The sequence below is a fragment of the Pleurodeles waltl genome, chromosome 3_2 (assembly GCF_031143425.1).
Source record: "Pleurodeles waltl isolate 20211129_DDA chromosome 3_2, aPleWal1.hap1.20221129, whole genome shotgun sequence".
NCBI lineage: Eukaryota > Metazoa > Chordata > Amphibia > Caudata > Salamandridae > Pleurodeles > Pleurodeles waltl.
In genome coordinates, this window is record NC_090441.1 from 178,643,930 (window position 1) to 178,669,412 (window position 25,483).

The following is a 25,483-nucleotide window of genomic DNA, read 5'->3' on the forward strand; positions in this document are numbered from 1 at the left end:
GATATTGTGCATATGACACTAAGTGGTACTGTAGTAGCTTCACACGTCTCCTAGTTCAGCCTGAGCTGCTTTGCTAAGCTACCATTATCTATCAGCCTAAGCTGCTAGACACCCTATACACTAATAAGGGATAACTGGGCCTGGTGCAAGGTGCAAGTACCCCTTGGTACTCACTACAAGCCAGTCCAGCCTCCTACAGTATGTTTATTTTTGCCTGTGTCACTGGGATCCTGCTAGCCAGGACCCCAGTGCTCATAAAGTGTGCCCTGTATGTGTTCCCTGTGTGGTGCCTAACTGTATCACTGAGGCTCTGCTATCCAGAACCTCAGTGGTTATGCTCTCTCTGCTTTTAAAATTGTCACTGCAGGCTAGTGACTTATTTTACCAATTCTGATTGGCACACTGGTACACCCATATAATCCCCTACGATATGGTACCTAGGTACCCAGGGTATTGGGGTTCTAGGAGATCCCTATGGGCTGCCGCATTTCTTTTGCCACCCATAGGCAGCGCAGACAATTCTTACACAGGACTGCCACTGCAGCCTGAGTGAAATAACGTCCACGTTATTTCACAGCCATTTTACACTGCACTTAAGTAACTTATAAGTCACCTATATGTCTAACCCTCACTTGGTGAAGGTTAGGTGCAAAGTTACTTAGTGTGAGGGCACCCTGGCACTAGCCAAGGTACCCCCACATTGTTCAGGGCAAATTCCCCGGACTTTGTGAGTGCGGGGACACCATTACACGCGTGAACTACATATAGGTCAATACCTACAGGGAGTGCAGAATTATTAGGCAAGTTGTATTTTTGAGGATTAATTTTATTATTGAACAACAACCATGTTCTCAATGAACCCAAAAAACTCATTAATATCAAAGCTGAATATTTTTGGAAGTAGTTTTTAGTTTGTTTTTAGTTTTAGCTATGTTAGGGGGATATCTGTGTGTGCAGGTGACTATTACTGTGCATAATTATTAGGCAACTTAACAAAAAACAAATATATACCCATTTCAATTATTTATTATTACCAGTGAAACCAATATAACATCTCAACATTCACAAATATACATTTCTGACATTCAAAAACAAAACAAAAACAAATCAGTGACCAATATAGCCACCTTTCTTTGCAAGGACACTCAAAAGCCTGTCATCCATGGATTCTGTCAGTGTTTTGATCTGTTCACCATCAACATTGCGTGCACCAGCAACCACAGCCTCCCAGACACTGTTCAGAGAGGTGTACTGTTTTCCCTCCTTGTAAATCTCACATTTGATGATGTACTTGGACGCGTGTGATGGAGCATTGCCCTGCATGAAAATCATGTTTTTCTTGAAGGATGCAGGCTTCTTCCTGTACCACTGCTTGAAGAAGGTGTCTTCCAGGAACTGGCAGTAGGACTGGGAGTTGAGCTTGACTCCATCCTCAACCCGAAAAGGCCCCACAAGCTCATCTTTGATGATACCAGCCCAAACCAGTACTCCACCTCCACCTTGCTGGCATCTGAGTCGGACTGGAGCTCTCTGCCCTTTACCAATCCAGCCACGGGCCTATCCATCTGGCCCATCAAGACTCACTCTCATTTCATCAGTCCATAAAACCTTAGAAAAATCAGTCTTGAGATATTTCTTGGCCCAGTCTTGACGTTTCAGCTTGTGTGTCTTGTTCAGTGGTGGTCGTCTTTCAGCCTTTCTTACCTTGGCCATGTCTCTGAGTATTGCACACCTTGTGCTTTTGGGCACTCCAGTGATGTTGCAGCTCTGAAATATGTCCAAACTGGTGGCAAGTGGCATCGTGGCAGCTGCACGCTTGACTTTTCTCAGTTCATGGGCAGTTATTTTGCGCCTTGGTTTTTCCACACGCTTCTTGCGACCCTGTTGACTATTTTGAATGAAACGCTTGATTGTTCGATGATCACGCTTCAGAAGCTTTGCAATTTTAAGAGTGCTGCATCCCTCTGCAAGATATCTCACTATTTTTGACTTTTCTGAGCCTGTCAAGTCCTTCTTTTGACCCATTTTGCCAAAGGAAAGGAAGTTGCCTAATAATTATGCACACCTGACATAGGGTGTTGATGTCATTAGACCACACCCCTTCTCATTACAGAGATGCACATCACCTAATCTGCTTAATTGGTAGTAGGCTTTCGAGCCTATACAGCTTGGAGTAAGACAACATGCATAAAGAGGATGATGTGGTCAAAATACTAATTTGCCTAATAATTCTGCACTCCCTGTATATGTAGCGTCACAATGGTAACACCGAACATGGCCATGTAACATGTCTAGAATCATGGAATTGTCACCCCAATACCATTCTGGTATTGGGGGGACAATTCCATGCATCCCCGGGTCTCCAGCAACGAGCCTGGGTAATGCCAAACTAACTTTCCGGGGTTCTCTCTGCAGCTACCGCTGCTGCCAACCCTCAGACAGGTTTCTGCCCCCCTGGGGCCTGGGCAGCCCAGTCCCAGGAAGGCAGAACAAAGAATTTCCTCTGAGAGAGGGTGTTACACCCTCTCCCTTTGGAAATAGGTGTGAAGGGCTAGGGAGGAGTAGCCTCCCCCAGCCTCTGGAAATGCTTTGAAGGGCACAGAAGGTGCCCTCCTTGCATAAGCCAGTCTACACCGGTTCAGGGATCCCCCCAGCCCTGATCTGGCGTGAAACTGGACAAAGGGGAGTGACCACTCCCCTACCCTGCACCTCCCCAGGGGAGGTGCCCAGAGCTCCTCCAGTGTGTCCCAGACCTCTGCCATCTTGGATGCAGAGGTGTGAGGGCACAATGGACAGCTCTGAGTGGCCAGTGCCAGCAGGTGACGTCAGAGACCCCTCCTTATGGGTGCTTACCTCTCTCTGTAGCCAATCCTCCTCTGTGGGCTATTTCGGGTCTCTCCTGTGGGTTTCTCGTCAGATAACGAATGCAAGAGCTCACCAGAGTTCCTCTGCACTTCCCTCTTTGACTTCTGCCAAGGATCTACCGCTGACTGCTCCAGGATGCCTGCAAAACCGCAACAAAGTAGCAAGAAGACTACCAGCAACATTGTAGCGCCTAATCCTGCTGGCGTTCTCTACTGTTTCCTGGTGGTGCATGCTCTGAGGGCTGTCTGCTTTCACCCTGCACTGGAAGCCAAGAAGAAATCTCCTGTGGGTCGACGGAATCTAACGCAGGCACCAAACTTCTGCCTCACCAGTCCTCTGGGTCCCCTCTCATCTCGTCGAGCGTGGTCTCTGGAACACAGGAGCTGGATCCAGGTGACCCCCACAGTCCAGTGGTCCTGCCCAAAGTTGATGGAGGTAAGTCCTTGCCTCCCCACGCCAGACAGTAATCCTGTGCACCGTGTGATCCTCAGCTGCTAGGGCTTCTGTGCACTTTTGCAAGGATTCCTTTGTGCACAGCACAGCCCAGGTCCCCAGCACTCTGTACTGCATTGCTCAACTCGCTGAGTTGACCACCTGCTTCGTGGGACCTTCTTTTGTTGTGCTGAGACGACCGTCATGTTCAGCTTTCTTGTGTGCCTGTTCAGGTGCTTCTGCTGGTGCTGCCTGCTTCTGCGTGGGCTCTCTCTGTTGCTGAGTGCCCCCTCTGTCTCCTCGTCCAAGGGATGACCTCCTGGTCCTTCCTGGGCCCGAGCAGCACCCTTTATCTTCAACCGCGACCCTTGCAGATAGCAATGCTTGTCTGCGATCTTACTGCATGGAAACAACTCTACATCCTCCAGCACGCCGATGGACATCTTCTGACCAAAGGAGAAGTTCCTGACACCTTCCGTTGTTGCAGAATCTTTGGCTTCTTCCACCCGGAGGCAGCCCTTTTGCACCTTCATCCGGGGTTTAGTGGGCTCCTGCCCCCCTGGACACTTGCGTGACTCTTGGACTTGGTCTCCTTCCTTTACAGGTCCAGGAATCCATCTTCAGTGCTTTGCAGTCAGTTGTTGTCCTTGCAGAATCCCCTGTCTCGACTTTACTGTCTTTCTGGGTTAGTAGGGTAACTTTACTCCTACTTTTCAGATTCTTGGGGTGCGGTATCTTGGACACCCTTAGTGTTTTCTTACACTCCCAGCGACCCTCTACACACTACACTAGGTCTGGGGTCCATTTGTGGTTCGCATTCCACTTTTGGAGTATATGGTTTGTGTTGCCCCAGGCCTATTGTGCCCTATTGCATTCTATTGTGTCCTACAGTGTTTGCACTACTTTTCTAAGTGTTTCACTTACCTGATTTTGGTCTGTGTGTATATTTTATGTATTTTACTTACCTCCTAAGGGAGTATATCCTCTGAGATACTTTTGGCATATTGTCACTAAAAGAAAGTATCTTTATTTTTAGTAACTCTGAGTATTGTGTTCTTATGATATAGTGCTAAGTGATATAAGTGGTATAGTAGGAGCTTTGCATGTCTCCTAGTTCAGCCTAAGCTGCTCTGTTATAGCTACCTCTATCGGCCTAAGCTGCTAGAACACTACTAATCTACTAATAAGGGATAACTGGACCTGGCACAAGGTGTAAGTACCAGTTGGTACCCACTATAAGTCAGGCCAGCCTCCTACGTATACCCACTGCTAGTGCTGCTGGCTGTGAGTAGTGTACCCACTGCTGCTGCTGGCTGTGAGTAGAATAGCTGTGAGTAGTATACCCAGTGCTACCACTGCCAGCTGTGAGTAGTATACCTGTGAGTAGTTTAACCATGGCTACCACTGTCGGCTGTGAGTGGTACACATGAGTAGTATACTCAGCTCTAGCGCTGCCATTTTTGAGAGTCATGCCTGTAAGTAGTATAACGAGTGCTTGCATTGTCTGCTGTGAGTGGTATACCCAGTGCTACCACTGCTGGCTGTGAGTAAGACACCCAGTACTACCACTGCTGGCTGTGAGTAGTATACCCAGTGCTACCACTGCTGGCTATGAGTAATGTACCGACTTTTGCCACTGCCAGCTCTGAGGAGTATACCCACTTTTACCACTGTCTGCTCTGCATAGTATGCCCAGTGCTACCTATGCTGGCTAGGAGAAGCATATTTGTGAGTAGCATACGCCGTACTACCACTGCCAGCTCTGAGTAGTATACCTATGAGTAGTTTACAGAGTGCTACTGCTTCCGGCTGTGAGTATAATACTCACTGCTACCAGCAGTGAGTATTATATCCACTGCTAGCACTGCTAGCTGTGAGCAGTACAGTGACCACCTCTGGCTGTGAGTAGTATACCTGTGAGTAGTATACACAGTACTACTGCTGTCAATTGTGAGTAGTATACCTGTGAATAGTATACCACATGCTACCGCTGTCGACTGTGAGTGGTATACCTGTGAGCAGTATACCCAGTGCTACTGCTGTCGACTGTGAGTGGTATACCTGTGAGTATTATACCCAGTGCTACCACTGCCTGCTGTGAGTGGTATACCTGTGAATAGTATACCACATGCTACCGCTGTCGACTGTGAGTGGTATACCTGTGAGCAGTATACCCAGTGCTACCGCTGTCGACTGTGAGTGGTATACCTGTGAGTATTATACCCAGTGCTACCACTGCCTGCTGTGAGTGGTATACCTGTGAATAGTATACCACATGCTACCGCTGTCGACTGTGAGTGGTATACCTGTGAGCAGTATACCCAGTGCTACCGCTGTCGACTGTGAGTGGTATACCTGTGAGTATTATACCCAGTGCTACCACTGCCTGCTGTGAGTGGTATACCTGTGAATAGTATACCACATGCTACCGCTGTCAACTGTGAGTGGTATACCTGTGAGCAGTATACCCAGTGCTACTGCTGTTGGCTGTGAGTGGTATACATGTGAGTATTATACTCAGTGCTACTGCTGTCAGCTGTGAGTGGTATACATGTGAGTATTATACTCAGTGCTACTGCTGTCAGCTGTGAGTGGTATACATGTGAGTAGAATACCCAGTTCTACCGCTGTCAGTTTTAAGAGTTATACGTGTGAGTAGTATAATCAGTGCTTTCATTGTCTGCTGTGAGTGGTATACCCAGTGCTACCACTGCTGGCTCTGAGTAAGACACCCAGTACTACCACTGCCGGCTGTTAGTTTACCCACTGCTGCCACTGCCAGCTATCAGTAATATGACCACTTTTACCACTGCCAGCTGTGAGTAGTTTACCCACTGTTACCACTGCCAGCCCAGTGCTACCACTGACGGCTGTGAGAAGTATATCTGTGAGTAGTATAACCAGTGCTACCACTGCCAGCTGTGAGTACTATACCTATGAGTAGTATACCCAGTGCTACCGCTGCCAGCTGTGAGTAGTATACCCACTGCTAGCGCTGCCAGCTGTGAGTAGTATACCCACTGCTAGCGCTGCCAGCTGTGAATAGTATACCCACTGTTACCACTGCCAGCTCTGCATACTATACCCACTGTTACCACCGCCAGCTTTGCGACATGTACCCACTGTTACCACTGCCAGCTCTGCGGCATGTACCCACTGTTACCACTGCCAGCTCTGCATACTATACCCACTGTTACCACTGCCAGCTTTGCGACATGTACCCACTGTTACCACTGCCAGCTCTGCGGCATGTACCCACTGTTACCACTGCCAGCTTTGCGACATGCACCCATTACCACTGTCGGCTGTGAGTGGTATGCCCACTGCAAGCAATATAAGGTATGGCCAGTGGCCCCACAGCTACCACTGTCTGGTGATACCCGCTGCTACCCGCGCCAGCTCGGAGTAGTAATTTCCCTGTTATCACTGCCGGGTGTGGCTGCGCCCTCAGTGCCCATTCTGATCACTAGCTCCTCTGCTGGCACTCCTGTCATTGGCAGCATGAAAGCTTCAAGCACTCCCAACCCCACCCGTGCATGCAGCGAGGGCAGTGCCAGCTCCTTGCAGGCTACAAGCTGCCGAGAGCGCTAACGCTCCGTCACTATCGGCCCGTGGGGGGCACATCTTGTGTGTTTTGGGGCAAGAGGGGATTGGCCCATCTCATACTTGGAGGGATGAAGTATTTCTCCTCCAATCGCCTGGGAGTTCCTAGGAGTGCGCGAGACACTCGTGCGCTATAAACATATTTTTACTCCGAGGCGCTGCCCCGGAGCTGCCCGGATGCCCACCGTCCAGGGTCCCTTGCCTGGCTCGGACAGCGCCTCCCGGGCAGCGGGGCCCCTGCACCCCCTCCGCCGCTGCCTCTCCCTGGGCCGAGGGTGGGGTGGAGAGAGTAGACTGAGATGGCGGATAGCACCTCGTGCCTGGGCCTGTCCCGGCTGCGCCCGCCCGCAGCGCTGAGCCCAGGTGAGTGGGGTGTCTGCCCAAGGAGCAGGGGCGCAGGGCTCAGCACCCCAGGGACTCGCCCTGGTGCCCCAACCTTCCACACCACAGCGATCCCGGGCACCTTTATAGTGCCAAGAGGCCACTGGCTGGGACACTTCATGCTTGAATACAACCACACCCTGCTCCTCTGAAGCAGAAGCGCCAGGAAGCAATGGAGTTCACCTCATGGAGATGTGCTATACAAGGTTATGCATTCATCCATCCATTGGTTCGCGCATAGCACATGCAAACACCTAAGTAGTATACTGACTATGAGGCGCTGTAATTGCAGGGCCCTTCCTCGGGCTCGTGCTCATTACATGTACTTCTGCCATTCACGAAGTGGACAGGGCGCAAGGGTCTTTATAGCGCCGACTGGGGACCGGCCGCCTCTGGGCGGCTGCCGAGACCTGCTGCTCCTCTAGTCTCTCTCCCGAAGTTGCTTCGTGTGTCTTTCTGTCCTGGCTGGGAAGGGGAGGAGGGAGTGGCGGGGAGGGAGGGAGGGCTGCTGGTTGTGTCTGAGAGTGGGGTAATTAGGAGAGCGCAGGGGCGGTAGCTCCCTGCACTCACTGCCTGCGCAGCGCCTTTAAAGCAGAAGGTGGGAGCTGGGTCTGATCAGAGGCTGCGGTGCGCCAGCGGGGAAGGTAGGCTCGGGAGTCACGACCCCCCAGGAGAGAAGGCGCGAGGGAGTGGCGGAGAGCACTGCAGACTCTGGTCCTTCTAGGCACGGGGAGCAGGAGAGGGGCTCCACGGCCATCCACAGCCCGGCCACACCTGGTGCACTCAGATCTGGAGACACCCGTTCTTCTGTTAGAGCAGGAAGGGTGCTGTCTGAGGCTGCCTCGAAGCGCTATCACCTGGAGACACCCATTCTTCTGTTAGAGCAAGAAGGGAAGGGTGCTGCCTCGAAGCGCTATCATCTGGAGACACTTATTCTTCTGTCAGAGCAAGAAGGGAAAGGGTGCTGCCTCGAAGCGCTATTATCTGGAGACACCCGTTCTTCTGTTAGAGCAGGAAGGGGAAGAGTCCTGGCTGAGGCTGCCTCGAAGCGCTATCATCTGGAGAGACCCATTCCTCTATTACAGCAGGAAGGCGCAGAGTACTGACCAAGGCTGCCTCGAAGCGCTATCATCTGGAGACACCCGTTCTTCTGTTAGAGCCTGAGACTGCCTCAAAGCCCTAACAGTGCAGCAACGCGGAGGACGTTTCATCTGTCGCACTGTCAACTGCCGACTCCTAATCACGACTGCCCACTTCACCGACATAGTGTGACCCTCGACAAATCACTTCATCTCCAAGCTCTCTGGCTGCGATATCGATCCAGACTTGGAGGGCAGCTGTTGATGTCACGTGTAAAACTGTTTTGTTTCCTGAAAGAAGTGGGTATCGCCTCTGCAATTTGTGGGGTTCCGAGGGTTCCTCGCAGCCCCCTCCGGCTCGCATGAATCTCACGATGACACAGTAGAGATTTCCTGGAAGGCCAACAGCTGAAAATGTACTTTTTTTTGCTGTGTGTGAGGTCGTTTCTGGGAAAGAGGGGTTTGTGAAACAACTCACTTTATCACGTCTTGTTGTTGTTACTTGGTCGCTTCGGAGAAGGGGGGACCCCGGGAAGTGTGTGGGCTGAAGCCGGGCCAGCTGTCGGACTCCGGGCCTGGAGGAGGATGGGGGAGCCCCTGCCTTCGAGGGGGGTGCTGCTGCTCTGCGCCCTGCTGCTCTGTCTGAGGAGGTGAGTGCTGGGCACGAGGAGGGGGACGAAGATGAATGTTAATGTGCGTGATAATAACAAAACGCTTGACATAGCGCTCCGCCGCTTCTAAGCGCAGTCAACAGTAGATGTTAATAGAGCAGAGTGTATGGTACCCAAGTGTGCATTTACCACCTCAGTACACCCAGGTGAAGTGGGCAGAGTGTGCCAGCACGCTCGGTTGTTCTTAGGCATGGCACACAGTAAGCGGTATATAAATACAATTACATTACATTACGCAGTGAGCCAAGAAACGTTTTGCTCTGATGTACTACTTGCCATGTGGGTGTGTTGTGCTCTCAGTGAATGAAAATGTCTTATCGTGTACACAATCTAAACTTTAAAGGCTTCAGCCACGTATAGCGCTTGGCAGAGAGGGGAACTGAGGCACATGTATCCGACTCCCAGGGGGTGACGTGCCAATCGGGTGGCTTGACTTGGACTTCACGGTTCGGTTAAGTAGGGGTTCTTCTCCGTTTTCTTTCCAAAGCTTATGTATGGTTCACCAGTCTGCAACTTAACCAGTAGCGCTTTTCTTCATATAGCGCTATACTCAAGTTAAGTGGGTGTCGAGTCACGCTTTGCTAAGTTATACTGGAAGTGATAAGATGTATTGTCATATAATATATTGTGCTAGGCTGCTCTGAGCTGTGTGTTTTGGTGTATACCACGTTGTGCTCTGGTATGTTCTATGTTATACTAAATGGTATGATATGTTTTGTTATAGTATTGTGCCCTGTGCTGTGTATTGTCTTGTCCTGTGCTGTATGTTATGGTGTACATCACGCTGTGCTCTGGTATGTTCTATGTTATACTGCATGCTATGATATGTTTGGTTATTGTATTGTACCCTGTGTTATGTGATGTCTTGTGTTGCGCTGTGCTGTATGTTACGGTGCACATCACGTTCTACTCATGCTGTGGTGTGCTTTGTTGTGTCTTGTGTTACAGTGCGGTGTTTGTATGCCACTCTCTCCCAAGTCACGCTGTGCTGTGCCGCATGTGTGTTGCTATGTGTATTGTGCTGCTGTGCATTGTTATGTTATATGCGCTTCTGCGCTACATGGGATTGGTTTCTGTATGTCACCTGCTGCTCCGTGCTGTGTTACACACATAACCACAGGAATTATGCGGTTCTGTGGCCTTGTGAGTTTTCTGCAAAATTATTATGGATTTGCCGCATTTACTGCGGAGTCTATGATATTATGCACCATTTGCAGATTTTAACAAAACGATGCTTCTAGCTCAAACGTAACAGAGTTACTAACACGCTACAACAGAGGTAACTGATTGCTGTAATCAGGCATTAAACTGATAGTAATGAAATTAAGCCTTTGCCCATATGATACTAAAAATGGCAGGTTAGTGAAGCAATACTGCTTCAAAGTGTACCACAATACACCGCATAGTCTTCCTTGGAGCAAAATTTAGTTAACTCTACCGCCTAATATGTTCATCCCGTGCCGCATAATTCCGGTGCCCTGGTGATAAGCGAGTCAGGCTGGCATCGTGGGGTGTCGTCTGGTGCCCGAAGTGTCATACATACCAGGGTCTGTCCCAAGGAGGTTTGCACACACTCGGGCAGCTCCCTGTACATGGTCTGGCCTCCCTGGAAGGGAGCTCTCTCAGCCCGGACCGCAGCCATGTGATGACTCACTGCACTGGATGGATGGCTGGATGAATGAATGCATGGGGAGTGAGTGGGTAAAACAAAAAAAAACTTCTCGGAACCCTTGCATGCCTCAAATTATTCAGCTAAACCCCGAAGTATAACGACCAACACTGCAAAAAGGGAGGGGAGATGTGGCCTAGTGGCTTGCGGACATTGAAACCTGGCGAACTAGCTCCCCCCCCCCCCCCCCCCCCCATTGCCCCCAATAGTGCATAGCGCTCCCTTATTCTCGCTCTATGTAACTACTAATAAATGTTGAAATGCGGACAGGGTTCGCTTCTATGAGGGTGCACGTGTCTTAAGTGGTGCTTAATACAGGCGCGAACACATCCCAGCGCACTGGGGGTGGCGAGAATTGCCCAAGATCATAGAGCGCAGCTAAGAGGCAAAGCCGGGATTAGGGCGATCCTCTCCCGCCACGGACGCCCATTTAGTGATCACAGGCGATGTGGTCAGAGTGACAACAGTGCGGGCACAAGCGGAAACCGAGATTAAAGCTCTGCAAGAGAGTGTTTATAGATAAGGATTTGACCCCAGGGTCACACAGTGTGGCCAGCTGAGGAAGCCGGGATTTTAAAGCGAGGTTTCTCTTCTTCGCAGTTAGTAATTAAGCTCGCGATAGCCGATGTCTCGTTTAGTGCCTCTGGCATGAATTTCCTAATGTAGGGCTGGCTGTTAAATATTCGCTTATACACCCCCTTAGCAGTTTCATCAGCAGACCAGAGTGTGTATCTCCCTGTGTAATTACAACACCCCGCACCTTCCTGGGATGTTAACAAGACGTCTCTGCCCTGACAGAATAGATTTGGCGGTTTCTCGGCGCTAAGAGCCTGGCTCGGCCAGTTTGTGTGCGCTCTCTTTCCATCCGTCTCTCCTTCCTTTTATGTTATATATTCACCCAAAGGTCATATGTTTTTCCCCCCTCTTTGCCAGTGACACAGAAGTAAACTTCAGGGATGTGCACTACATCTGAGAGGTGCGTGTTGCAGGATGGGGGGCTGGTGGAGGGCGGGGTTAGTGCTGTGGAGGAGGAGCTAAATGCTGAGGGCGTGGCCAGTTCTAGGGAGGCGAGACAGGTGCCGGGGGGGCGGGGTCATTGCTAAGACTGCATGATTCCGAAGTTAATGCACTTAAAATGCCGGTACATCATTTCAGACGGGCCGATAACATGTACTAAGGCCCGCAGCGCTGTGAGGCGCTGTAGGCCGGAACCTACTTCCAATATACAGCAGTGTGGGCCTCACCTTCTCCGAGCAAACTCAACCGTGTCTTCCCCCACCCTGATGGATTTTAGAAGAGCAGTTCTCATCAAGTGGGAGGCCGGAGAAAACACATCATTTTGTAAAATAACCACATTTTTCCAACAGAGGAGGAGAGTTGTTGTGCGTTTTTGTCTGTGTAAAAAAAAATGCCGGTGAATTCAAACAGACACCATACCCGACTAAATAAACATGTACTCAAATATTTTCCGGAAAATACATTTATTAGGGGATGTAACAACCCCCCTCCGCCCTTCCCCTCCACCCCCCGCATCCCCCAGAATCTACGCCTCGGGGGTCAAACGGTGGGGAGTGTCGATTTAATGGGGGTGTTTATTAGCAGTGGTATGGGGCCACTCCCCCTGTTAGTAGACATATTCGAATAGACAATTTTTTGAGTGTTATTCCATTTAAAAGAGATTTGCAGGGCGCTGTGTCAAGTACTCTATAGCGCATCGCTCTCCAGTAGAGCATCTTGGCGCTGAAATAAAAGAAAACCAGATATAAATTATCTATACTTCAGTGTCCCCCTGAACTCCAGAAGATCGGAGTGGAGGCGGGGGCAAAGGCTGAGTGTCCCACAGCTGGGAAGCCTCACTGTGCATCCGCGCTCACAGAAAGGCTCTGTTGGGTGGGGAAATCTATCGGAACTAATTGGGAGGGGATCGAAATTGGTCCTTAGAACTGTATTATAATAAAGGGGCGACCATTTTACAGAGATCACGGGGGCACAATAGGTTTTTGGATCAGAAATGTTTTATATGGTGTGTTCCAACATCTGAACTCTCACGCGGTCTGGAGTGTTGCCACGTAATGGGAACGTCCCCTTACCAGGGTGGTCGCGGGGATGGTGGGGAGTCTTGGCTCGGGGTCTGGGGAGATGTCCTTATTAGCAGAGGCCTCTCCATCAGTGATGGGATGCACTGAGGCGGGGGTCGCGCTGGGACACCGTAACACCATTATTCTGCGGGCTGTGACCTTACAACTGAGGCCAAGCCCATATTACGAGCTCTCGGGGACCCTCTGCAAGCTGTTCTGAAGAGGATATTTTAAGAAGGTCTCTCTCCGACAGGCGGACCATATTAGCGCCATAATCAGCGGCATTCCTCATACCTACCCCGAATGAAAGGCCGAGGCCCGCTATGTGCAACCTGTAGGCGGCCTAGAAGTTACACGGAGAGCGGAACCCGCTGGGCTTTCTTTAAGAAGCATAGAGAGGTTCGCCGGGGATCACTTGTGTGGTTAGGGAGACGCCGGGACCGCTCAACAATCGTCAGCTCAAGTGTTTGCTGCTGCATCGGGCTTAGCGACAAGCGCGCGAGAAATCACAGGAGGCCGATATTTGTGATGGAAGTAACATTTATTATTACAATAAGAACTTGTTTCACGGTGTTGGGCACTGCTTAATTTGTAAATAAAAACGTGCCGGTGCCCAAAGCCCTCTTCTTAAAAATGTGGCTGCTGCAATTAAATGTGCGAACACAGAATACTGAGACAGCTTAATCCTGAAGCAATTTCGGGCCTCTTTAATCCATTTACAGCCACTCCCTGCCCATTCAGCTCTCTCTTGCAGCTTTCTGCTTCCTCCCTTTGTGACGCTTTTTCGTTTTTCTCTTCCTCCGTGTTTCCCATATGTGTCTTTTGCTCGTAGCAAATGCTTGAGGCAAAAGAATAAGCCCCGGCCCTAAAAAATAAGTGCCGGTGCCCCGCACCGGAAACAACAAGGACAAATTAAGCACTGATATTGAGGCAGAAGAACTCATCTGTCACTGGCCCTTCACGTTGACGTCTCAGTAAAGCTGTACAATAAACCCTCTCACAGTGTGTAACACCAGCCCACCGGCCGCAGGTGGCTCATGTCGGTCGAGCCGTGGCACATGGGTCTTTGGCCCCTCGGACTATAGGCATCCAGGCGGAAGTGCAATATACACTCTGCCAGTTCAATATAAAACAAAGCGAGGAAGCGGCAGGGACCATTGTCAAGATGCAGCCGGGGTCGAGGGGAGTTTGTTTCCTTCACATCTGCTCAGCGCGTTACAACCAGATACCGTACAAACCCTTTGAAACTGGCCCAGTGGGATTTCCACGACGGTACCCCAGCGCACCTCTCCACTTTCCTCACAGCTGGAGCAGATCACAGAACTGGCACTTGGCACGTTTGCAGGGACATGTGCACCATCAACCGTTGCAAAACGGCAATTGCACATCTCCGCAGTAAACAAACGGCATTTTGTACCAGTCGGTTGATGGGCATGTCATTTCAGGCTGGTGGTAAATGGACAGATTGTCCCGCCCCCAAGAGTCAATCCGTGCTACGTCACGGCACTAGAGCATTGCTGGCAGGTCCCATCGGCCCCACCATCTCACTGCTCTCGTTCTGGTTGTAAACAACCTCCCCGCGGGTTCTACTGGCCTTGCAGCGCTTTGTCTCAGCTGAAGACCATGTCCCGCGCCCGAGGCCTACATTTCAGGCAGAGCACTGAGTTAACCCCCAGCTGGGGCTGTAATGTTTGAATGCAATACGCAGCATAACACCAGACGCTCTCCTATATACTATTCATACCCTTTGTTAGGGCTCCATAACCCTGACTCTAGCAGGAGACCCTTGTGTGAGCAGGGGAGCGCGTTCGTCTTCTGCATCTATTGTTGTGTGTGTGAGTGTAGTGTGTACCTTTGAAGTGGTTTGTGTAAGTTGGTGTAAGATCTTTGCAGTGTCTCGTGTGGTTTCTTATCGGAGCAGGTGTGGCATGCTTGGCCAAAGTGCTTTCTACGAATCACACAAGCACGAAACTCCACCGAGACCTTAGTCTGTCTTTTGTCCTTACTTATGCTATTTTACAATGCCCTACTTTATAAACCTATTATACAATTACTAAAACAGCCCATCCCTCGCTCCACAGTGATGCATTACGCAGGTGCATCATGTAACAGCACGTATAGCGCCGTAAGGCTGTGGCATGGGTTCTAGCGCCCAACACGTTGGGCCTCGTTGCTTATTAAGTATCCACTGCAGCAAAAACCACCGAAATGAGCGAAATGAGTAAATGAATCACCTGAGCACATTCCGGGCCGTATTTATACTTTTTGGCGCACAACTGCGCCAATGCAGTTGTGCGTCAAAAAATTTAACGCCGGCTAACGCCATTCCAAAGCGGCATGCGGGTGCCTTATTTATGGAATGACGTTAGCCGGCGGAGCTGCCTGGTGTGCGTCAAAAAAAATGACTTACACAAGGCAGCGCCGGCGTAGGGGAAAATGGAGCTTGGGTGCCAAAAAATGGGGCAAGTCAGGCTGAGGCAAAATTTTCGCCTCAACCTGATTAGTGCCATTTTTTTTGACTCCCAACCCCCATTGAAACGACTCCTGTCTTAGCAAAGACAGGAGTCATGCCCCCTTGCCCAATGGCCATGCCCAGGGGACTTCTGTCCCTTGGGCATGGTCATTGGGCATAGTGGCATGTAGGGGGGCACAAATCAGGCCCCCCTATGCCACAATTTTTTTTTTTTTTAAATACTTACCTGAACTTACCTTAAGTTCCCTGGGATGGGTCCCTCCATCCTTGGGTGTCCTCCTGGGGTGTGCAAGGGTGGCAGGGGGTGTCCCTGGGGGCATGGGAGGGCACCTCTGGGCTCCTTCCGAGCCCACAGGTCCCTTAACGCCTGCCCTGACCAGGCGTTAAAAAATTACGCTAAAACGGCTGGACGTCATTTTTTTGACCCGCCCACTCCCGGGCGTCATTTTTGCCCGGGAGTGTAAATACGGCGCACATGCCTCGGAGTCATTTTTTAGACGGGAACGCCTACCTTGCATATCATTAACGCAAGGTAGGTGTCCACGCAAAAAAATGACGCAAACTCCAAGATCTTTGGCGCTAGACGGGTCTAACGCCAAAGTATAAATATGGAGTTAGTTTTGCGTCGGATTTGCGTAAAAAAAAACGACACTATTCCGGCGCAAACAGAGTATAAATATGCCCCTCCGTGTCTTTTTTTTCCTTTAAAAAAATTACTTTTATTCTGGCTTCTGTGGCTGCCGTCTTACTTTCAGTAGAAACACAGACGCGCTCTCTAGTAAGTCATCTCCCTTTACCACAATGCTGTGTCAGTCCCATTTCAGTTCTACCGATCTATGACGTCACTAGGAGTACTTTGCTCTGGGTGTGCAAGGAGGTGTGCAAGGTTGCTTAAAATTTTTGCAGCTGAAAAAGTTGTAAAACTTTGCGAAGCTTGCAGATATTTTTGCTTTACCACATTTGCGTCAAAATCGTGACGTATGTGGCTTCAGGGAGACCTCACTCCATGGAGCCACGCCTGCTCTGCTCGAGCTCTTAGACTCAAGGGATTAGCCAAGGCCCATTTCCTGTTTTTGTGGTATGGGGCTGCTGGGGTAAATGGCAGGCAGTTGATGGTCTTCGTGTGGTAAGTTTAGAGTGAAAGTTCTCTTTTTCACTCTTCACACAAGAGTAACCGATACAGAAAGGGAGTAAACACTTCACGAGAAGAAACTATTTATGTCAGCACCACGTAGACAGCACCTGAAATCATTAAAGTCGAGACAATCCAATCTACAAAAAGTATCCATCCTATAGGATGTCTATACTGGTAGGTAACATCGGTTTCCAGGATGCTGCCAGCCAATCAGAGGTCTCAACCTGCCCCGCCTGTCAAAACATTGCTCATAGCTTAGTCTGGTGGCAGAGAAAACCAAAACACAGGCCTGTATCTTTTTTTCACATCTCCCTCTTTCAGTTCTGATAAGACATGAGCAAGCTACCTGGTCGTGTAAGGCCCACCCCTTCCATTCGAACCACCCCCACAATTACAGGTCTGGAGTAAGCAGAGGAGGAAGGCTTGTCTGTGGAAAAACAGTGGCCCTGATTTATACTTTTTCGTGCAAAACTGCTTTCAGTTTTGCACCAAAAAGTTTTGCACCGGCTTGTACCATTTCTGAGCACCAGCCGGGCACCATATTTATGGAATGATGTTAGCTGGTGCAAAGCGTTGGCTAGCGGAAAAAAAAAATGACGTTAGCCGGGTGGGGCTGGCGGTATGGAAAAAGGGGGTTTTGCACCAAAAAATGATGTTAGGCAGGTTAGAGTAAAAAAAAAAAGACTTTAACCAGCCTAGCGTCATTTTCTGATGCAAAACCATCCATACCACATGACTCCTGTCTTACAAAAAAAACAGGAGTCATGCCCACCACCCTAGTGGCCAGCACAGGGGACCAGGGTCCCCTGGCACGGCCACTGCACCCAGTGCCATGTAGTGGGGGCCCATTTCAGGGACCCCAATGGCACTTTAAAAAAAACATACCTGTACTTACCTATACTTACCTGGGATGGGGTCCCCCATCCTCTGCTGTCCCTCTGGTGTGGCTGGGGGTGTCCCTGGGACCTGGGGAGGGCACCTGTGGGCTTATTCCATGGTGTTCCACCATTGAAATAGGCCCACAGGTCCACTAACGCTTGCCCTGACCCAGGCGTTAAATAATGGTGCAAAGCAAGCTTTGCACCATTATTTGACCCCTCCTCCCCGTGCGTGATCCGGAACGCCTACTTTGCATCTCATTGACGCAAAGTAGGTTTCCACGTCCAAAAAATGAGTTTAAATCCATAAATTTGGCACTAGACAGGTCTAGCCGCAAAGTATAAATATGGAGTTAGTTTTGCCCCTAATTTGCGTTAAAAAAAATGACGTAAATTCAGCGCAAAACAAGTATAAATACGCCCTAGTGTCAGTAAAAGCACTTTTTCTACAAAGATGGTTGCACAGGAAGAAGCGCTGCCGGTGTTATCCGGATTAGATAGGGCAGTCCTGGGCCCAGAAATAAGTGCAATCTAGAAAAAAGACCAGAATTTGCAAACAAAAATAATAAAAAGGGACTGAGTTGTTGAGCTCTAGGGGCATATTTACGAGGAAGCGGTGCAGCGCGGCACTGCGCCAATATTGCCATCACTGCACTGTGTCACTTCAGAAACACAGGGATTCACCTTATTTACAAAAATACGGTGCCCCTCCAGTGTTTTCCCTAGCGCTAGTGCTAAATGTAGCTGTGTAACGCCAACCTTGGCAGGGAATGATTGTTTATCTGCAGGAAGGTGTCCCTTCCGTCACATAAACAATCAATAATGGTGATTTGGCACTTCTATTGTGTGCTGCATAATGCAGCATACATAGAAGTAGCAAATCGTCATTATTTATTGATTGTTTATGTGCAGAAAGGGACACCTTCCTGCACATAGACAATCATTAAAGGCCTTTGCTCTCTCTATGTGTGCTGCAGAACGCAGCACACATAGAAAAAGTAAAAACGAGGAGAAATAAAATTATTTCTCTTCATTGCGCCATGCTAATGCCACCCCTGAGGTGGCATTAGGTTTTGGTGCTGCCTCAGGTTTACGATTTCTTGTAAATCTGGGGCAGTGTAAAAAAACAATGGGTTTTGCAGCAACACCCGTTGCACGCCCCTCTGCCTCCAAAAACTGCATTGGGGCCAATATTTACAAGGAGGCGTTAAACCGCAAAAAGTTGCTTAACGCCACCTTGTAAATATGGCGCAAGGCATAGCGCCACTGGAGAGTCACAAAAAAGATACTGTGGTGGTGCTAGGGGCTCGTAAATATACCCCCTGGTTTTTGTATTGTCTGTGAGAAAGAAAGATTCATTTGCCTCAATGGGCAGTCCGCATACACAATGTGCAGAACAAACAGGACTGATTAATTCAAACTTTTTAATGGTGCACCTCCCCCCTAGGGGAAAAAAAAGCCATCGCCTCCCTCAGAACTTTGTGCAATTGTTCAATTAAGTTGGCAATGTTTAAATATGTCTAGACTTATTTAAATATTGCAGTTTAGTTCTGTTACCATTTTAAAAATGCAATCAAATACATGGTTGCCAAAAATACTATTCTGCTCAGGCAGACCTTATGTGTAAAAGTATCCACAGTGTGATTATTATAAATGGGGGAGTGGGGTTTTTTGAAGAGTATTTGGAGTCTCTTCCCTTTTGACACATACTCCCAGCTTGGATATAATTAACAATACTTGTTCGTGATGGCCCATAACAGAGCGACTTACTCCTGCTCATTTTTTTCTGCTTAAAACAAAGCCCTGTTATCATCATAATGCTGCTTTAGGTCAGAGCTTGGCGCCCCACCGGGACCACTTGAGGCCCCCTAGGATTGAAGACCCCTGCCTTAGATGGACTTCCTCATTGTTGGTGAACCCACCTCTTTAGTGATTTATGTCCTCACTAGTGATGCGTCACATTGGTGAGAAGACCCTCAATGGATTCACTCATCTCCAAAGAAGAGAATGCCTTTAACAGAGAGAAACATGTGCTTATAGGTGGGGCATCTTTAAATTCAGTGCTTTAAATTACCCACGAAAAATGAGCTTTTGAATCAAGCACTCTACCTGACTATTGGTGTTGACTTTTTGGAATGAATGATTCATTTCACCTTTGGGATGAGCCGTTGGCTAGAGTAACTCATCAGCGGCAAGTTTTTGAATTGAGGGATTCATCTGCTCAGTGGTTAAAAGAATGTGACTGACTGATTCCTCTTCCCCTTTGTTGAGAGGCTTTTGGAATAAGTAGCTCTTCTTTCCCATTGTTGAGAGGAACCTGGAATGAGTAATTTCTTTTTCCCATTGTTGAGAGCCCCGTAGAAGGAAAAATGTATCTTTCCCAATGTTGAGAGGCCTGTAGAATGATAAATTCATCTTTCCCAAAGTTGGGAGGCCTGTAGAATGAGAAATTCATCTTTCCCATTGTTAAGAGTCCCATAGAATGAATAATTTCTTTTCCATTGTACAGACGTCGGTAGAATGAGTAATTCATCTTTCCCATTGTTGAGAGACCTGTAGAATCAATAACTTATCTTTCCTATTGTTGAGAGACCCGTAAAATGAGTAATTCATCTTTCCCATTGTTGAGAGCCCCATAGAATGAGCAATTACTCTTTCCAATTGTTGAGAGTCCTGTAGAATGAATAATTTGTCTTTCCTATTGTTGAGAGGTAGAATGGGTAATCCATGTGCCCACTATAGAGAAGACATTGGATTGAGTGGTTCATCTTCCTAGGTGAGAAGACCGTAGAATTAATCTGCCTGGTGTCGAAAAGCCCTTCGAATGAGGAACTCATCTTTTCTTTTGCCAAGAAGACTTTGGACTTAGGGCCTGATTTCAGACTCGGCGGATGGGTAACTCTGTCACAATGGTGATGGATATCCTGCCTCCAAAATCTATATTCCATAATATTCTATGGGATTTAGATTTCAGCAGATGGGATATCTGTCACTGTTGTGGCAGAGCAACCCGTCTGCGGAGATCTAATTGATGATGAGTCTTTTAACTGATGCTTTCATCTCTCCTTTTTGAGACTATCTTGGAATGTGCAATTCATCTCTAAATGGGTATCAAATCTCTGCATTGATTGATTTATATTTTCCATTTTTGAAGAGTTTCAGGATTGAGGGATCCTTTTGCCACTTGGTGAAAAGAACATGGTGAAGGAATCATCTCCCTGTTAGCAGCAAGTCTTAATCTCCAAATCTATGACAATCTGTGAGATGTGACAAACATTGCAAAAGTACAAAGTTATCAAATGTAGTACCTTTGCAATATGTTGCCTGTGAAAGAAATTTCCAGTCACAAATCTCTTTGTAAAAGATTCTTCCAAAAAATACAGTTAGAGAAGTTCCTTCAAATGAACTATATTTATTGCGCGATTTCTCACCTGCTTTTTTAAACATTCTAACCAGTTTCTGAAATTATTGAAGTTAAAAGAAAATGAATAAAGTTGTCAAAAGCCAACTTCAAAAATGTTTAGGCCACCTTTTACAAGAAGGATATGTTTACATAATGGAAAGTTGGTACAACCTCCGCTCAACCATAATCTCCATTCTGATTTTCTCCATTCCCGAGAATAGCTTGGATGGAGTGTCTCAAATTACAATTATCAATGAGCCCTTGGATTCAGTGGCTAATCCGAACATTGCCAATGAGCTCTTAGAATGAGTGACTCACCTCCCAATTCGCTGGAGTCCTTAGATTGGGTGAGGCATGTGCTGTTTCCTGATGAGCCTTTGGAGTGAGTGGTTAATTTCCCAATTGTTGGCAATCCCTTCGACTGAGTGACATATCTCCCACTGGCCAGATGCCTTTGATTCATTTCATGAACTCTTGAATTGAGTGACTTCATTTCTAGCTGGAGATGAGCCCAGTTGAAAGTTACTCATTTCTGATCTGGTGGCAAGCCAAAGGTTTCAGTGATTCACCTACCCCTATTTGTGGTGATTCTGCAGATTGAGTGATTCACATGCACATCACTGGGACGGCACTCGGATGAGAGTTTTGTGATTCATTTGGTGAGATTCTTTGGAACGGGAGATCCATAGGGCCTCATTTACTAAGAAGTGGTGCAGCGGTCAGCCAAATTTGGCACAACTTTGTCACTTTGGAAATGAAGGGATGCACAATATTTAATACAATATGGTACACCCCAGTGTTTTTCCTCGTGCTGGCTCTTAAATTAACTGCCTAGCACCAACACAGACACCCTTGCATCATAGTGCAAGGGTACCTTCATTGCAGGGAATGATTGTTTATGTGCAGGAAGGTGTCTCTTCCTGCACACAAACAATCAATAATGGCGATTTGCTATTGCTATATGTACTGCACAAAGCAGCACACATAGGAGTAGCAAATCGTCATTATTTAATGATTTTTTCAGTGCAAGAAGGGGCACTTTCTGGCCCATAAACAATCGTTAATGGTGTTTTGCTCTTCCTATATCTGCTGCAGAATGCAGTACACATAGACAAGCATTTGCAATGCAATTGGGTCTCACATTTGTGCTCGAGTTAGAGCTATTAGTATTGTAAACACCTAACCAACCTTTCCTCATAAACTGAAAATTAAAAGTTAAACAGTTTCACATAAGCAAGCCGACGGCCTCCATGAACGTGAAGGAGACACAAAAGGAAACAGAAGTTCGCTCGCAGTCAAATGTATCAGCAAAAGTGCACTTATCCATGTAACCGGCAAAAGTGCAATTATCCATGTAATAGGCTCGATGTCATGCAAAGCGTTGACTACTGCACAGCAAAATCACACTGTATACGAAATATTAAGAAAAAGTAGTCCAGAAGCCAGTCGGAGAAACACAGAGCCTCGTATGTTTTTAGTAGTTTACTGGTGCATTCGAGGAGGGCTAAACAACAAAAAAGGCATGACGTATGTAAGCCTTTCGCTAATGAAATCAAGCACATTTTAAAAGCAATCCCACGAACCAACCAAACTGATGAGCGTGACATGGGCGGGGTTAATAGCCCACACAGAGAATATGACGGGGACAGAGCGCTAGCGTGCTCGATCCTAAAAAAGCAAAAACGAGGAGAAATAAAAGTATTTTTCCTCGTTGCACCCTTCTAATGCCACCCATGGGGTGGCGTTAGTTTTTGGCACTACCTCAGGTTTATAAATCCTTGTAAATCTGGGACAGCATCAAAATGCAATGGGTGTGGCAGTGGAACGCCCTCAGCAACACCCATTGCATGCCCTTTTCATGCAAAGTGATGCGTGTAAAGGGGCCGTATTTACAAAGCGGTGTTAAGCCACAAAAAGTGGCTTAACACTGCTTTGTAAATATGGGGCAGGGCATTGGGCCACCGGAACATCGGTAAAAGTGACATTATGGTTGCGCAGTGCCCTTTTAAATGATGGCCATGGTATCATAAATAATAAATCCTCTATTTACTTGCTTCATTTGCTTATTTGAAAAAAAAATAGCACTGAGTATTTCATCGAATCATTGGTAGGAAACTAAAGAAATGAGTATTTAGGTTTCCTTACTGTAATAAAGCACCTGCAATTTATTGTTTCATTTTAGAGCGACACGAAGTTTAGATTTTCAGCTGTCAACTTCAAAAATTGCAGATTTCACACATTTTTCCCAGCAACGGAAATTTCCTTAAACAAAGTTTTTCTGGAAGAAATTTCTCGATAAACTATTTTACACAAGTGTTATCTACCCTTTGAAAAAAATACTCTTCAATGTCATAAACGTCACAAATTCGATAACATTCTCAATAAAACAGAAAAGGCCACAAATATACTAGTACTTTCAGTGGCATGTTGAAAACAGGAGACAGCCAATCATATTGCTCTGAAGGCTGCCGTCACCATCTGTAGAGGTCCTCTAAAAGGATGAAAGGCTTGAATACATACCCTGCAGATCACAGCAAATACCCAGAGTGAGTGTTCAACTCTGAGCCATCTTGTTCAGTAGCATTGCTGTTACCTACAGCTGATCAGTGCATCAGCTGCTGCCCTCTATATTCCTTGTTCACCCCGGCCTATGGCCAGGACCAGGGGAATTATGAGATTGTGTGGCCGCGGTGATTTTCACATAATTATAGATTGCCACATTTGCCACATAATCCATCATCTGCCACATAATCTGCAAAAAAAATTCTAACTTCAATGGTTCAAAATTTACTAAAAATGCAGCGACACGTGTTGCTGCACAGTGGAGGGCCTTTTACAAAGGTAGACTGGTCACCTTTCTGTTGCTTAAAGCTATATTGGGGTGCTAAAATGGTCTAATACGGGGCAACAAAGGCCCATACAGTGTTAATAAATTTAAAAATGATGAAATCATGAAGTAATACTTTTTCAAAATGTGCCGCATTATGCTGCATAATTTTCCTTTTCTTGCTGCATAATTGACTCACCGTTGCCATATAATTTGGCCCTTTCCTGCCGCATAATGCCAGTGGCCCTGCCTATGGCTCAGGGCCATAAATCATGAGGGGCCAAAAATGCCTCATCAGATGGATTGCTCATCTCCAAATAACCTCTGTTATCATTCTCCATCCAATAAGTAGATTTTTGTCTGGATCTGTTTGACAAAAATCATCACTGAGTAGGAAGCAATCCACCAATAAAAAGCAACCGAAACAATGAGCGCCCTGAGATCTGCATGCGTGTATCCTGGGAATGACTGGGAATGGCTGGGAATGGAAAAGGCTCTAATTCAGGGTTCTGCAAAGTCGGTCCTGGAGAGCCGGGTCCAGGCCAGATTTTTAGCATATCCACATTTAGAAAAAAGATGTTTCAGAAATCTTCATTTTTCTAAGTGTGGATATGCTAAAAATCTGGCATGGACCCTGCTCTCCAGGACCGACTTTGCAGAACCCTAATTAAAAGACCGTCCCCGCCTTGGAGCATCATGGCTTTACTGCTATATGGACTGTGAGGAGCTCTCTGTTGGTATACCTCTTACCTAAACTCCATATGTAACCACCAGGCACATAAAGTCATTACACGGAACCATGCATCTATGATCAGGTGTGCACTAGAACTGCTTTGTGCACTGAAAAGAACACACTGATAACCAAGGAGATCCCAAGGCAGAGTCCTCGATCATATGGAAAAAAACATTAAAATCTCCAGTCTAAGTGCACTATGTAAAATAAATGTGCACGCGTGTAAAGCAACAGAATCCTAGCAGTTAAAACTTTGAAATATTTCAAGATGGGGGAGCTGTCCTCAACGCTCTATAAATATGCGGCCAACATGATGACGTTTCAGCAATAATTTGCTTCAGACAATTAAGTACATGGAGCCCTAGGATACAATTGTCACATATTCTATGGTAAAGTGATACATTTTATAGCATATTAAATGAAGGAATATACACTTTTACCGTAATTTTAAATATCTGATATTGTAATTAGTATCAAGCCACGGTGCGCTATTTCTACCTGGAATACTTTCCTTTTTTGATTTTGTTTAGAAATGATCTATATTTTTCCTTGCTCTGATCCAGTCCTTTTGTTGGAAACTGTGACACCAGAAGGCATCAGTTCGAATCCCAGCCTCCCTGCTGGACTACAGGCCCTAGAACTCGACAAGTTCCCTATGCCTCAAACCTCTAGTGAAATTGCAAAAAATACTTCACAAAATCTCATAATTTATTTTTAATGATGCAGAATTGTGTAACATCACATGAGATTTTGCAAAATTCAATTTGAGGTATTTCAAGTGAAAATTTAATGTGAGAGCATACCTTGCATTCAGAAGCCATGTGAGACACACTCAAGAGAACTGGTTTGAGTAGAGAATGATGCCAAGGAAACATCTCCTTGACCCAGTTCCCCCAGAAAAAATGTTTGAAAAGTTGCACTTTCAAATTTTGTTTAATATGAAATTTGCAAACCTATTCAAATCCTCTATGGACAAAAAGTGATAGTTCTTGAAAAACATATGATGTTTATGATTGTGTGCTCTAAAAATAATTAAATTTAAATTTCAGGGGTCTCATATGTTTGAGGTAATGTTTTAAACAGGTTCCGGCTGAAATCACCCAGTTTCTCGAATGCTCAGAGCCACATTGTGCTGCTTGCAGAACAAGCTAGTCCTTTCATCTGGCACCTACACTGATCCCAGCTCAAGGCAAGGCAGGTAGAGGAAGCTGCCTATTTCCTAAGGGAAATTGACAGAGACATCAGGCGCGTGCTTG

The 25,483-nt window shown here is 47.1% G+C and overlaps 1 protein-coding gene across 1 annotated transcript in view; it reads left to right on the forward strand.

The window, feature by feature from the left end:
• Positions 1 to 7,761: 7,761 nt before the first annotated feature.
• The window catches only part of WNT10A (Wnt family member 10A), a 104,388-nt gene continuing 86,666 nt past the window's right edge, over positions 7,762 to 25,483 (forward strand). The window contains exon 1 of the mRNA XM_069227123.1: positions 7,762 to 9,010. Coding sequence (XP_069083224.1) covers positions 8,946 to 9,010 — 65 coding nt within the window. The 5' untranslated portion in view covers positions 7,762 to 8,945. The remainder of the gene's footprint in view (positions 9,011 to 25,483) is intronic.